General features: G+C 36.2%; 1 protein-coding gene across 4 annotated transcripts in view; it reads left to right on the top strand.

Annotated features, from left to right (window-relative positions):
- Positions 1-15,740, top strand: part of SEC24B (SEC24 homolog B, COPII component) — an 87,673-nt gene that overhangs the window by 23,538 nt on the left and 48,395 nt on the right. For all 4 annotated transcript variants that reach the window (XM_028121286.2, XM_028121285.2, XM_028121284.2 and 1 more), the window contains exon 3: positions 7,453-7,626. In XM_028121286.2, the coding sequence (XP_027977087.1) occupies positions 7,453-7,626 (174 nt within the window). The remainder of the gene's footprint in view (positions 1-7,452; positions 7,627-15,740) is intronic.

Here is a 15,740-nt window from a genome sequence, read left to right as displayed (position 1 = left end):
AAAGTAAAAGTTTCCTACCACTAGACATTTTGGCCACTAATTTTCAGAGATAATCACAGTTAGCAATTTTTTGTGTATCCTTCCCAAAATTCTCTACACATATACAAGTGTTCTCTATTAGAGGTATCATAAGCACACACATACACACTTAAGTTAATCATTAAATAGCGGGGAACTATTTTGTATGATAACACTAAATAACATGAAACTATTGAAATTTGTAATTTTTTGGTTAATTTACGTTAATTTTACTAAATTAACTTAGTGCATAAATGTATTATATTGGAATGTAGTAAACTGAATTCATTAAAAAAAAATAAAACATCCTTTGGAACCCTGTGAATTTTTGCCAGGGTGACTTGGGTGCCTAGATACAAGGTTTGGTAACATGGGAATATTGATTTAAATTTTCTAGAAAGACAACTTTTAATTGCTTTGGATGCCCTTAAATATTGTCATGTTAGAATAATGATCTTAGGTATTAAACATGGTTTTGGGTGAAATTGAACCATCGAGTAATTAACAAAAATGATTTCACTTTTTTATTACTTGATTATACTAGTTTCATTTTCAGGTGTCACAAAAGTTCTTAAACAGTTCATAAAGTGTTGGCATCCAAAAGCATGAACCTGAGTTCAGTGATTACCAAAAACATGTTGCTGCATACATGCTGTTATTTTTAAGCAGTCATTGAGTTCATTTTCAGAAACATTGGAATAAGAGAACTTCAAATGTTATCTCGCCTCTTTATTTTATAAGAACATGTCAGTATAATTCAGCACTAGAACTTCAGATTTTTTTTTTTTTTTAATTAAAAGGTCTATCCCAAGTATGTATGTCTGGGGTGCTATGTTTAATTGTTAACTTAGGGTGAAATTTTGGCTGGTGTGTAAAGAGTGTCATTTCATTAGGACTGTTACTGTAGATAAATCTCTGAAGTTTTAGAAGGTTTTTTTCTGGTTTGAGATGAAGTTAGTTGAGTGTGTGACTTTGGGATATAAAGATAACCATCTTTGATAGCAAGATGAGTATTGAAACATCATTTAAAATCATTTTCTGGGGCGCCTAGGTGGCTCAGTTGGTTAAGTGACTGCCTTCAGCTCAGGTCATGATCCTGGAGTCCCGGGATCGAGTCCCGCATCGGGCTCCCTGCTCAGCAGGGAGTCTGCTTCTCCCTCTGACCCTCTTCCCTCTCGTGCTCTCTATCTCTCATTCTCTCTCTCTCAAATAAATAAATAAAATCTTTAAAAAAAAAAAACATTTGTATACCAGTGTTAAAAAAATTTAAAACAAATAAAATAAAATAAAATCATTTTCTTAGGGCACCTGGGTGGCTTAGTTGGTTAAATGACTGCCTTCAGCTCAGGTCATGATCGAGTCCCGGGATCAAGTCCTGAGTCAGGCTCCCTGCTCAGCAGGGAGTCTGCTTCTCCCTCTGACCCTTCCCCCCTCTCATGATCTCTCTCTTTCTCTCTCATTCTCTCTCTTAAATAAATAAATAAAATCTTTAAAAAATAAAAAGCTAAAATCATTTTCTTAAGTTTTTTTACTATCCCTTTTTTTTTTTAAAAGATTTTCTTTATTTATTTGAGAGACCTGAGCCGAAGGCAGTCACTTAACCAACTGAACCACCCAGGCGCCCTATCCCTTTGTTTTGAAAAGTAATTTTAAAAATTAGCAAGATAAATCTTGGCTAAGAAGTAGAGTTTTGCCAGAAGATATATTTTCATTAAAATTATTTTTACTTTTTTTGCTTAAAGAGAATCATATTAATAGCATATTATGAAATAGTACTGTCTAATTAATGGTGTTTTACTCTGTGCAATTTTATAAAACAAAAAGCATATGTAAAAAATTACTTATATATTGGGGCGCCTGGGTGGCTCAGTCGCTAAGTGTCTGCCTTCAGCTCAGGTCATGATCCCAGGGTACTGGGATCGAGCCTTGCATCGAGCTCCCTGCTCCGCGGGAAGCCTGCTTTCCCCTCTCTCACTCCCCCTGCTTGTGTTCCCTCTCTCACTGTCTCTCTCTTTCTCTGTCAAATAAATAAATAAAATCTTTAAAAAAAAAAAAACTACTTATATAAAAATAATAATAAACATTTATATAATCCTGTATAAAAATCCACAATATACATGACATCAATATCTAGTTACTGATAAGTTAATATATCTGTCATCTTGGGGTGCTGATGTGCCTGAGGAAAAGCAAAATAAATTCTCAGTTTTCCCTGATACTTGAGCTGCAGTCTGAAGAATGAATTCTTCATGTGTAAAGTAAATTGCAGGCAAAATAAGTATTTAAATGTAAAAGGCAAAATGTAGAAACTTTTTAGAGAAAGTATGGAAGACTACCTCTAGAAACTTGGAGTAGGGAACACTCACAATACAATATAATAAATTATAGGTATAAAGAGTAAGCATGCTCAACTTGACTAATTTCGAATTAAGAACTTTTCTTCACTGAAAGACATGAAGAAAACAAAAAGACAAGCCATAAACTGGGAGAAAAAAATACTTCGAGTATTTATCCAGAATACACAAATAACACATAGAAATTAATAAGGAAGAGAGCAACAACCCAAGGGGAAAAAAACAGAAGATGAGATGAAAACATACTCAACCTCATTAATAATCAGGAAAAGAAAGTTAAAACTAGAGTGGGATATCTGTTTATACCTAGCAGCAGAAAGGTAAAAAATTTGAGAACCTGACCATACCATTGGCAAGGATGTGGAATAACAGAACTCTCAGACTGTTGTTGATAGGAAGATCTATGGGTTCAATATTTTAGGAAATTTTGGCATTAGTGGAATTGAAGATAGCCATACCCTAAAATGCAGCTGTTCCACTTCTAAAATTTGGTGCATGAGTCACCCAGGCTCTTGTTAAAATGCTGGTGCTTACTCACCAAGTCGAGTATGGCCTGGCCTGAGATTCTACATTTCCATCAAGTGTCTGCAAGGGGTGTTGCTACCTAGTGACCATACTTGAAATAGGAAGGCTCTGGAGCACTGTGTCCTGTTGTAGATGTGTAGCACTTACAGGAAATGCTGACATTTGTCAGGGCTCCCGGGCTAAAAGGACCAGTCTGCTCTCTGGGCCAAAAGACCTCATTCCCACAGGCTGCCCCCAGGCTGAGGGGGTTCTGAGCCCTTGGCTGCACACCTTCCACCCACGTGGAGCTGTGGCACACACCTTGAGAAGCTCTGCCCTAGAGCAACATGCGTATCTGCACCAGGGACATGTTCAAGAATATTTATGGCAGCACCGTTTGTGAAAACAAAAAAGTAGAAACCCAAAAATCATTATAGTGGAACGGATAAATAAATTATATCCTTCCAATGGACTGCTGAACAGAAGTGAAAATGGGATATAGGGCTGCGCTCATTAACATGAGTGAATCCCAGAAATGTAACATAGGAAGCCATGGAAGAATACATGTAGTATGATACCATTACCAAGTAAAAAAAAAAAAAAAAAAACCAAGCAGAAATAATGTTCAGGAACACTTGTCTGTGTGGTAAACTATTTAAACACAAAAGCAAGGGAGTAAACAATTCGGGAGGGAGGTCTTCTGTGAGGAATATGCTGACAGCATCAGCAGTTTTGGAAATGTTTTATTTTCACAACTGGTTGCTGAGTTTGTGGGTATTTTATTAGGGTTTTATGTGTGTATATGTGTACATATGCATATATGTATCACATAAACTCAGCTATAACAATTATTTTATGAAAGAAGTTTGTGACATCACAGCGGGGAGTCCGTGTAATTCCTCTTTATGGGGAGAGAGCATGACAAGTTCAAGCGACTGGAAGACGACCAGTGAAGCTGGTGGAGAACTCCGGCCAGGATGAGGCTAGGGACTTAGGATCATTCCAGGCCTCATTAACCATGTTAGGAAGTTTTGAGGATAAGATGTTTTGTCTCCACCCTGAAGCTCTGGCAGAATTTTGAAGGATTATAGTATGCATGTTGGAGACTGGCTGTAGCGTTCTGGAACGGAGAGGGGCCCTGTTTAAACTACTTATCTTTGACTTTGTGCTTGGAATTGCTTCTGAAAAATTAATTGTGGGAATAGTTTGAGGCCTAGGACGATGGAGTTGTTCTTGATAGAGGCTTTTTGTTTTCTTCTGCCAAGTGCCTCTAGGTACTACCTGCTCATTGCACTAATTCGAGTGCAGAACTCTAGACTTCCTGGACTCTGAATGTTCCCATCCAAAGCCGTTGGTGTTTGAAAGGTCTGGTTTCCTGGTTTGTCCTTATCCTGAGGTTATAACCCTTCAGAGCACTCTCTTCAAAGTGGAAGTCCAGTGTGCCCTGGCATGTGTCTTCTGTTTCCCATGCCCTGCAGGGCCAGAGAAAACAGCAGATCAGCTTTGCAGCAGAAAGTGAAAGCAGCTTTGAGTGTTGGCTGTTTCTCTGAGTTTTCAATTTTGTACAGATTTTGGCCCAGAAATTCATTAATAGCGTGTTAGGTCTTTGATGATTTTAGGAAAGTATTTTTTAAAATAGTTTTTAGGGAGCCTGGGTGGCTCAGTCGGTTAAGTGACTGCCTTCGGCTCAGGTCATGATCTGGAGTCCCAGGATGCAGTCCCGCATCAGGCTCCCTGCTCAGTGGGGAGTCTGCTTCTCTCTCTGCCCCTCCTCCCGCTCGTGCTCGCTCTCTCAAATAAATAAGTAAAATCTTTAAAAAAATAGTTTTTAAAGTTACCTTTAATGGGAGGTTTGGTCTTTACCTCACCCATCTTTACTGTGTCTTCTACCACCCTTCCCTTTTCTCCATCACCCAATGTTAGATGATTTTATCTTTCTTAGTTTTCACTTTGTACTGTTAAATATACTTATCACTCTGTTACATTTTAATGATTCTGTCAGTTATCTAATTCTGGTTTAAAACAAAAATGACTTATTATTTTTCATAGTTCTGTGGGTTGGTTGGACAGTTCCTCTGATGGTTTTTCTTGGACTCACCCATGTGTCTTCATTTAGCCGGAGACTTCATTTAGCTGGGTTGGAAGATCCTAGAACTTCACTTAGGTGTCCAGCAGTTGGTGCAGATAGTTTACTGGGGTACCTAGGTTTTTTGACACTTAACTAACTTCCTTTACATGATAGTCTCAGGACAGCATTTCAAGAGCAGAAGGGCATAGCTACAAGATGTCCTGAGATTTGAGTTCTGGGATATGCATACCATTACCTCTGCCACATTCTGTTAATTAAAGCCAGTCACAAGGTTAGCCCTAATTCAGAGGGAGGGAAAATAGACTCCACTTCTTAATGAGAAGAATTGCAAACTACCGTGACCATGTTTTCAGTTTCCCACAATGATGTTTGTCCTCCCTAAAAACGATGAATAGCATGTTTAGACTCCTTCCACCTTCTTTCCCGTTACCTATATTTATATCATTTGTAAACTGGGACATATAACATGTTTTTTTTACTTAGTTTTTATTTATTTATTTTAAGTAGTCTCTTATCCCTAATGTGGGGCTTGAACTCACAACCCCGAGATGAAGAGTAGCATGCTCTTCCTATTGAGCCAGCCCGGCGCCCCAACACATAACATGTTTTGTTCTGTCACCACATTCCTACATTTGTTTTAGTCTTAGCACTTCTAAGTTTGTCTCTATGCACACACACATCATGCATGTTTAAGCATACATGTATGCACATTCATATATGCATATGTTCAGTATATTTTCACTGCTCACTAGTTTTTTTGCCATAGGTTTTTTGTTTTAAAGATTTTTAAAATTTATTTGACAGAGACACACACACCGAGAGAGGGAACACAGCAGGGGGAGAGGGAGAAGCAGGCTTCCCGCACAGCAGAGAACCTGATGCAGGGCTTGATTCCAGGACCCCGGGATCATGACCCGAGCCGAAGGCAGACGCTTAAAAACTGAGCCACCCAGGCGCCCCACCATAGGTTTTTTTTTTCCCTTTGAGATATAATTGACATACTATGATGTGTAAGTTTAAGAGATACAGTGTGATGATTGATATATGACACACATATGTATTAGAAAATTACCACAGTAGGGTTAGTTAATATATCCATCATCTCACATAATTACCTTTTCTGTGTGTGTGTGGTGAGAACATTTAAGATTTACTGTCTTAGCAGCTTTCAAGTTTATAAAACAGTATTGTTAACAGTAGTCACCATGCTGTACATTAGATCCCCAGAACTTACTCATCTTAAAACTGAAAACTTACAGGGATGCCTCCATGGCTCAGTCAGTTAAGCTACTACCTTCAGCTCGGGTCTTGATCCCAGAGGTCCAGGATTTCCAGGATCGAGCCCCATGTCTCCAGCTCCCTGCTCAATGGGGAGTCTGCTTCTTCCTCTGACCTTTCCCCTTCTTGTGCACTCTCTCTCACTCTTTCTCTCTCTCAAATAAATAAATAAAATCTATTAAAAAAAAAAACCCTGAAAATTTATGTTGACATGGTAAGTCTGCTTATTGTGGTGAGCATTATGTAATTATCAAATCACTATGTTGTACAACTGAAACTAATATAATCTTATATGCCAGTGGGTATACTTCAATAAAAAAAATTATAGTTTATACCCTTTCCATGCCAGGCCCTGGAAACTACCATTCCACATTCCACTCTGTTTCTATCAGTTAAACTTTTTCTACGTGTAAGTCAGATCGTGTACTGTTTGTCTTTCTCTGACTTGTTTTACTTAGTATCTTCAAGGTCCTTCCATTTTGTTGCAAGTGACAGGATTTCCTTTTTTGTGGTTGAATAATATTCGTGTGTGTGTGTGTGTGTGTGTGTGTGTGTGTGTGTGTGTGTGTGTTTTATCCATTCATCCATCAGTGGACACTTAGGCTGTTGCCATGGGTTTTTCAATGAGCTCTTGGTTGGCTGAAGATTATAGTTGGGCAGTTTGAGCTATCACCAAGGCCCACTATGAATCACCTGTACTTTATTCCAGAGGTCCAACCTAGTGTTACCATTGAGTCCTTACTTAGTTACATTTGAAATACAGCCTCTGATTAGTAGCAGTAAATAAGATGTGACACTTTATAATACAAAAGGGGATCTGAGCTGATACTAGAAACATGTAGTTGTTTCTAGTAGAATTCATGGACTACATTACTGCAGAAGCAAATAACCTGTATTCATCTTAGGTACCATTATGTAGTACAATAATGAATTAATAGTAGTGCTCATTAGTAGAGAAAAATTGGGGTTCATTTTGTTTAAAAAGGTAAGGAGGCTTATGACATGTTTTAGGAAAGTTGCTGTTAAAGATTATTAAAACATTTGATAAGTTTTCAGTTTATCTGGAAATCATTTCTTTGGACCTTCTTATTTTCTCTATATAATACTAGATAAATGTGATGCTACAAGAACTTCAGATAAACCGTATTTTGTTGGTATTTTAATATTTTCAAGTTGATTGCTGTAGATGAAATAGTTTTTTGTCTTCAGTTGCAGATTCTTTATCTTGTCCTGTTATGCAAAATGTTCAGCCTCTCAAGTCCAGCCCAGTCGTACCCACTGTTTTACCAGGAGCCTCATCGACACGAACACCTCCAGCTGCAAACCGCCCAGTTGAGCCGGTAGCCTCAGTTACACAGCCATCAGAGCTGTTAAAACAGAAAGGTATTTAAAAAAATTTTTTTAAAGTTTATTTATTTATAATCTCTGTACCCTGTGTGGGGCTTGAACTCATGCCCGTCAAATCAAGAGTCATATGTTCTTCTGACTAAGTCACCCAGGTGCCCCTCAAATAGCTGATTTTTTAAAAAGTCAAACTGTATAATCGTAATTTTTAGAAAATAAGAGGAAATGTCATTTATAATCTCAATTCAAACACTATTTCCTTTTTATATATTAACTTCCAGTCTGTTTATGATTATCTTTTACATAATTGCAATCATAGCTTACATACCATTTTGTATATTGTGGTTAAATTTATTCAGTTATACACAGTTCTTCATATATCCATATAGTCGTTATAGTCATTTTCATGGCTAATACTTTATTGTTTCAGTGTATTATGATTGACCAATCCATCCCTCTGCCATGGAACATTTGTTTCGTATTTTTTAAAGGTTATTGTAGTTTTAGGATAAAGCATCCAAGATTTTTTTATTTAATGAATCTCCATATCCTATTTGATGATTTCTCTACTTGTTATTATTAATGAAAGTAACTTTTGACCCAGTTTTGGGAATGAGAAGGGTGAAAATGAAACTGTAAGCCATATCTTTGCAGCATGCACAAACAACACAGTTTATTCATTTGCTTGTTTAATATTCTTCATGTGTTAAATAAGTGACAGGTAACTAAAATGTGTTTTCACCCTATTTCCCTACTTTGCCTTTTATTTTGGCAGTATTTTGGGGTTTTTTTTTTCTGGCTAAAATTCCAAATCTATTGGTGTTTCCGGTTGAAATACTGTATTTTTCATTTCATGAGAGATAAATGTTATTAGGAAGTTTGTATTTCCAGAGCAACCATTAGTAATATCTTAGGGACTATACTTACTATGTAACAACAGCTTCTCACCTTGAATATGAAGAATTCTCTTTCTCTCTCTCTTATGTTCTGAAACTCAGAAAAAGCATTTTAGGTTGATCTCACTACTTATTATCTGTTAAGTATGTAGTCAGGAGTACTTTCTGCCATTTGATCAGATTATACATTATAAATTTTCTTATTTGGCTTTATAGGAAAACCAACTGCAGCACCATGGAGTGTCCATGGATTCCCAACAAGCCAGTGGGTATATTAGGAATAAACTCTAGTTTTTTATAAGCATTTGCTTTTAAAATGAAGGACTGGTAGGAAAATTTTGCTTATCATGAGTAGAAAAAACTTAAGGGTAGGTTGAACCCCTAACTAAATGAATGATATCTTTCCTCTACATTGATGACTGCCTTCCATTTCTTAAATATTATGCTCGTTTGACCCTTCACATTTCCCCTCCTAATATCTTTTTCCATTATATTTTCTTTTTTTTACCATTTTACTTTAAGTACCATTTTACCATTTCACTTTGTCATTTTGCAAACCACAGTCCCACAAAATAATCATGTTTCCTTTTTTTTTTCTTACTAATAAGATAGATTTAAAAAGATAGATTTGAAAAGAGGAGCTACCATTTATTGGGCATTTACAATGTGCCAGATACTTTATTATTTATTATCTCATTTAACCCCGACTGCAATTCTATAATATTATCCCTGTTTTACAGATGAGAAAAGTGAGATGCACAAAGATTAGGTAATTTCCCCAAGATTATAAATTACTCTGCCCAAGTAACAGAGTGAAAGATTTTTAACTCAAACCTTTTTATCTTTCTATAAAATGAGGCTGAATTGTTTAGTTGGCTGTTAAAAATTTTGATGTACCTAAGAGAAGCTCCTTGAATAAGTAACAGAAAAGAGAATACTAGAAACATTTGAATTGTAGCTTTTATTGTTCCTTTTTCTTAAGTAAGAGATTGGTTTATCTTAGTGACCTTTTTACCTTTGGATAGATTTGGATGTACAACCTAATTGGGTGAGGTAGGGCTACCATGTATGTTGTGTAAATTGTGGTTTGTGTGAATGGTGCCTATAGTAGTTGGGTGGTGTGTGAGCTGTATAAGCTATGCTGTGGTTCTGATATGACTACTAAAAATATTAATGCTTAAAAGAGATTAATATTTTTCTCCCAGCTTCAAAGACATCCTTTCATAGTTATTCTCAGAAGGACCCAGCATTCTTATCCTGGTTTTAAGACAGGAGGCTGCAAAGTTTTGCTTACATATCTCCTAGGAAGTTTTTGGGTAAACTCTGTAAACTACTTGAACGTTTTTTAGATTGACATCTAAAATTTTTCACCAGGAGTCTAAATAGATGAAGGTATATAACTTTTCAACATAATGCGTATGTTGACTTTAAAATAAAGACGTTATATTATCCTTTGTATCCACTGGAATGAACCTACCATCATCCTTTTAAAAAAGGCCCAAACGAGCCTTTAACATTTTTCTCCTTAATGTCATACTTTTTCCCCTGAATATAGTAATATAATATATATTTTTTTTTTGTTTAAGATTTTATTTATTTAACAGAGAGAGACACAGCAAGAGACGGAACACAAGCAGGGGGAGTGGGAGAGAGAGAAGCAGGCTTCCTGCTGAGCAGAGAGCCCAATGTGGGGCTCGATCCCAGGACCCTGGGATCATGACCTGAGCCGAAGGCAGACACTTAATGACTGAGCCACCCAGGCGCCCCAATATAATATATTCTTAAGCTAGAAACTCTTTTATCATTCTTTCATACTTCTCTGCCATAGTAATATTATATAAAGTGAAATTTCACGTTTTCCTTTATTGTCTATGACCATTAGTGTCTAAGCGTTAGCACTTTTTCTTCTGGATTAAACTGTCAATACAATTATTGTTAGCATATAGTTGGTCAGAACAACATGTAAGAATTGTGAATTTGCATATTTTTTATGGAAAGTACATTTTGACTGGAAATATATCTTTCAATGAGATGAATGGCTCTCCCCCATCTCCCCCATAGCTTTGTGTACCTGAGTTGCACATGACTCATTACTAGAATAAGATAAGCTTTAGGTAAATTTCATTCATAATTTTTATTTTCACACATACAATTGTTAAGAAACTTTGTTCAAGTAAAGTAGATAGGAATGGTATTAAAAGGCTTTTATTAAAGCAGTATTGTTCTTTGGAGTTTTTTAATGTGTTTAACCTGAGTTACATACCAGAAATTTTTATTGTTTGTTCGATTTTATTTTCCAGATAGTAGCATTATTACTTTCATGTAGCAGTTTACAATTTTAAAGTACCTTTAACTTGTATCTTATCACTTGATCATCAGGTGAAGCAAGCATATCATATTTCATCCTCCTTTTATAGAAGAAGAAATTGAAGTTTAGAGGGGTTAGGTGTCTCACCCAAAAACACAAACTCCCTAGGTGGGTTGCCAAGATCAATATAGATCTTCTGCCTCCAAACCTAATACTTGTTTAACTGAATCACCGGTTATTCAAAATAGTGTGAATTTCATTGTACCATTGCCAGTACAATATCATATCCTTTAAATGTATTTTTATCAAAGATTCCAAGCTGTGATGGAGGTCATTTGTTTTATGTGTGGTATCTCATATAACCTAATTGGCTAAGGCAGTCTTCATTTTCAAACCATTGAGACAAATTTTATTCTTTGTCAGAAAATCTAATTTTATTTTTTTAATCTAAGGAAATGTGTTCCTGGAGTTTCAAAAAAGTATCATAAGCTCCACTGAGAAACAAATTATAGCATATATTTTCTAAGCCAAATTACTAAAAACAGTCAAATTTAAATGTCAAAGATCTAATGTGATTAATTTATCCTTTATTATAGTAGGTTATAAAAACTAGACAATGAGTCGGTATGCTGGTTTTCATTACCAAATTTGAAATAAAGCAGTGCAACATGTACCTAATATTACGCTATTTATGAAGTGAGGATTGTCTTGAAAAGTATTGTATTCTGGTGGTAAATATATGCATTGTGTGTATCAAACTCTGATATTTGACTTTTTTAAAATATTTAAATAGGAATCAAGTATAAAAATCAGAAATAACTGTTTATTTCATCAGACATCATGATTAAAATGTTCCCATGTAATTAATTGAAAAATGAAAAACATATACCACTAAGTGACAGCAGGTTCCCCTGTTAGTGAATATTTTTGTGTTGTTAAAAGGAGGCAGAAAAAGTTAAATATTGTATAAAATAAAAGGAGGTGAGAAATGATTATAAACATTATAAGTATTTTATGGTAAAACAGGTTGTACAATACTTTTTTGAACATCTCATATTGACTCTGAAAGAAATCATGTAGAATTTTTATCTATGAGTTTTATCCAGTGTATCTTGAAAAAAATTGGTTATCCTAGAAAACATTTTACTTGTTTTTAAAAGAATTTACATTGCTAAGAATGCTACTCAGATTGGTGGAAGGTTCTTTTTTTAATGACTTGCCCTATCCCCTATAGGGTTAAGAATTAAGAATAGCTGAAAATAAGTGTTTTTAATTATACACAATGCTACTCAGATTGGTGGAAGGTTCTTTTTTTAATGACTTGCCCTATCCCCTATAGGGTTAAGAATTAAGAATAGCTGAAAATAAGTGTTTTTAATTATACACAAAATTTTTAAAGTTCAATAATGTAGCTAATTAATAGTATTTAGTATATTCCAGGCAACTTTTTTTTTTTTTTTTTTAGATTTTACTTATTTACTAGAGAGAGAGAGAGCATGAGAGTGGGGAGGGTCAGAGGGAGAAGCAGACTCCCTGCCGAGCAGGGAGCCCGATGCTGGGATCGATCCCAGGACTCCAGGATCATGACCTGAGCCAAAGGCAGTCACTCAACCAACTGAGCCACCCAGGCACCTGCAGGCAACATTTTAAGCTTTGAAATATATTAATTCATTTAATCCTCACAACAACCATTTGAGGTGGTTACTACCCCTTTTTACAGATGATGTAAATGAAAACTAGAGAGGTCAGTAACTTGCCCAGGGAAACATAGCTGGTAAGTGATAGAGCTTAGAATTAAACCCAGAGTCCCCATCTTTATTCACAGCGTCCTGCTGCTTGTCTAGTCAGTCTTTCTTAACTGTTTCTGCTTTGTTCTCACGGGACTCTTTCAAAAGCAGTGGGTTCTCTGACAGTAATAGTTTTGAGCTGTGTGTATACAGGATTATTAAATAAATTCATCATCACTCCCACCAGTCTACTTTTCAGTGTTTCTGAATTAATAATATTCCAGTGAGGGGCGCCTGGGTGGCTCAGTCGTTAAGCGTCTGCCTTCAGCTCAGGTCATGATCTCAGTGTCCTCGGATCGAGCCCCACATCGGGCTCCCTGCTCAGCGGGAAGCCTGCTTCTCCCTCTCCTACTCCCCCTGCTTGTGTTCCCTCTCTTGCTGTGTCTCTCTCTCTCTCTCTCTCTCAAATAAATTTTTAAAAATCTTAAAAAAAAAATATTCCAGTGACACCAACGCTATTTCTAACATATTTGGTCTTAACTGAAACATGAATGGCAAGGTAAAAGAAAGTTTATAGATATAGGGTGCCTTGATTAATCGTTTAAGGAAGAAGGAAGTTTTCCCTTTAGTGCCAGAGATATTTTTATATGTCAGGGCTATGTATTGTAAGATTTAGGATAAGTTAAGAGTGTGTTTTCTTTGTAAAGTGAGAGAATGGCTGTTGTTAACATAGGCATTTTCTTAGGTGGGTAAGTTTTAGAAAGAGAATACTATGGAAAATTGATTCCGTTAAAACCATTATTTTGCAAAGACATGGAAAGTCTTACAATATGTGTACCTAGTTTGAATACCAGCTTAGAAAAGATAACACTCAAAAGTCTGAACTCTTAAATTTAAAAAAAGCGAACTTCCACAAGGGATTTGTTCTCTTTAGACTCTTCAAATTTTATTTATTCCCAGTATAGCTGTATCCAGGGAACAGTGAAGTTGCCTTTTATTAAGCAGCTCCAAGAATATGGTCTCCTTTTGAGTTTTGCCTGAAGGTGCTTTAATATGAGAGGTAGTTTAAACCGAATGTCCTTTTTAAAATACTGGGGCCCAGTTGATAACAAAGCTCTTCATCATGTTGGGTTCTATCTACGAAGTATGTCTTGCTTCTTGATTTACTAGATTCACACTGAAAAGCTCTGATTAAAACAGAGTAAGTTAGGATTCAGCATTGCCACCCCACTTGGTGGTAGTGGGTGGGGTGGGAGGTACTCCATGTACATTTCTACAGTGGCTTTTAGGCCAAGCTCTAGAAGATGCGTATTCTGCCACCTCATATATGCAATCTGAGTATCTCATACACAGGTTCTGGCTCCTAAAGAAGGTCTAAATAAAGGCACTCAGGAAGTTTGCATAACCATTTACATATCCTAGAGTAGATGACTTGGCTGTCAACTCCTTTTTGGCTCCCTATTTGTTGCAGTTTGTATGTACTGTACCCAGCCTAAAGCAGGGCATTTAAATAAGGATTGATTGTTATTCTGGAGTCACCAATAAAAATGTCATATTCTTGTGCCATTAATATTCTCAAGCTTCAAACAAAGTTTACTTGGACAAGTAAAGAAAGGCTAAATTCTGAGCATAGTAAGAGTCACAGTTGGGGAAGGGCTTAAATCTTGACACTTTTATCTTTAGCACTTCTCAAAAAGGATTGCATCTTTTTTCAGGAAAGTAAAAATTTGAGTATGCTGTGCAACATTCTGTTAATATAGTACATTGACATCCATAGTATAACATAAAATGATATAATAATGTTACTCTATTTTATTCATAGGTTTGTTCCAGTGCATTAAGTAGTTGCTCTTTAGATTTTTTTTAATCATTGTGTAGCCATCTCATTTGTTTCCAATTAAGCATTGGATATTTTTCCAATAATAAGTGAATCTGTTTTTAATTCAGTAAATGTGGAGAAAGAGAGGAAAATGTTTTATCATACATACAGGTTTGTGCTGTACTTTGGCTTCTTTGATTAGTTACAGAGTCATCAGTCTGAATATTGATTCAGTCATGAAAAGAATGGATTCTCTTCTGATTTTTTTCCTGCTTAGTGGCCCCTCTTAGCGCAGTAAATGGAATTTCTTCTTTCTCATTTCTTCTTATTGTGTACAAACACTCGTACTTTTTAAAGTGCAATACTAATTGCATTTTGAGAAAGTACTTAATTTTAAAGAGGTTCTTAAATTGAAGAATTTGTTTTCTTCTAAAATCTTTTTACAGGGGTGCTTGGAGGGCTCAGTCGGTTAAGCATCTGCCTTCGGCTCAGGTCATGATTCCGGGGTCCTGGGATCGAGCCCCACCATGGGCTCCTTGCTCAGCGGGGAGCCTCCTTCTCTCTCTCTCTGCCACTCCCCCTGCTTGTGCTCTCTCTCTGTCAAATAAAAAAATAAAATCTTTTTACAGTTAACTTGTGTTTAATTGCACACTGTTTAGTATGTTTAACGCAAGGTCTATTATTAGTCAAATTTTCATTTTAAATAGGCTTTTGTTAGAGGAACATGCCACTCTGAATTTGGTCTTTCAGAGTATCAAATTGATTTCTTGTATTGCCTGAATTTATTTTAGTTCACATTGATTTTTACTTTCTCAGATGAGTTTGTGATAACTACTATTTTACCTATATATACTTTTGAAAGATTTTGTTTATGAGAGAGAGAGAGAGAGCATGAGCAAGGGGGGTAGGGGAGGTCAGAGGGAGGGGGAGAAACAGGCCCCCTGCTGAGCACAGAGCCACCAGGGGGCTTGATCCTAGGACCCCTAGATCATGAGCTGAGCTGAAGTCAGATGCTTAACCAACTGAGCCACCCAGGCACCATTTTATTTTATATTTAAAAGATGTCTCAGCAAAGCCAGCAGATTTTTCTGTGACTTATTTGGTCCTAGTGAGAAGATCAAAGCTTCACTCATCAACAGTTTAACCTTTGCTCTTTTCTGAGCTCAAATTTTTCTCTTTAATAGCGTTTTTCCTATGATAGACATGAGTATGTTTATTAACATAACATGCTAATTTTAAAAGGTCACCTGAAAGAAAAAAAGAAAGCATCAGAGGACTACCATGTGATTTTGGTGAGGCAGGGCTTTATTGTGCTTCCGATATTGTGAAATGTCCTTAAAAATCCACACTGTGTTTCTGTGTTTTTTTCTTTTATCTTTTTTTTCAAGTTGAATTATAAGATT

The sequence above is a fragment of the Eumetopias jubatus genome, unplaced genomic scaffold (genome assembly GCF_037043125.1).
Source record: "Eumetopias jubatus isolate StellerSeaLion01/CBP00866 unplaced genomic scaffold, mEumJub1_p1.0 scaffold_2, whole genome shotgun sequence".
In the NCBI taxonomy this organism is placed as follows: Eukaryota; Metazoa; Chordata; class Mammalia; order Carnivora; family Otariidae; genus Eumetopias; species Eumetopias jubatus.
Note: the sequence above shows the minus strand (reverse complement) of the source record. Positions and strands in the feature narration are given on the sequence as shown.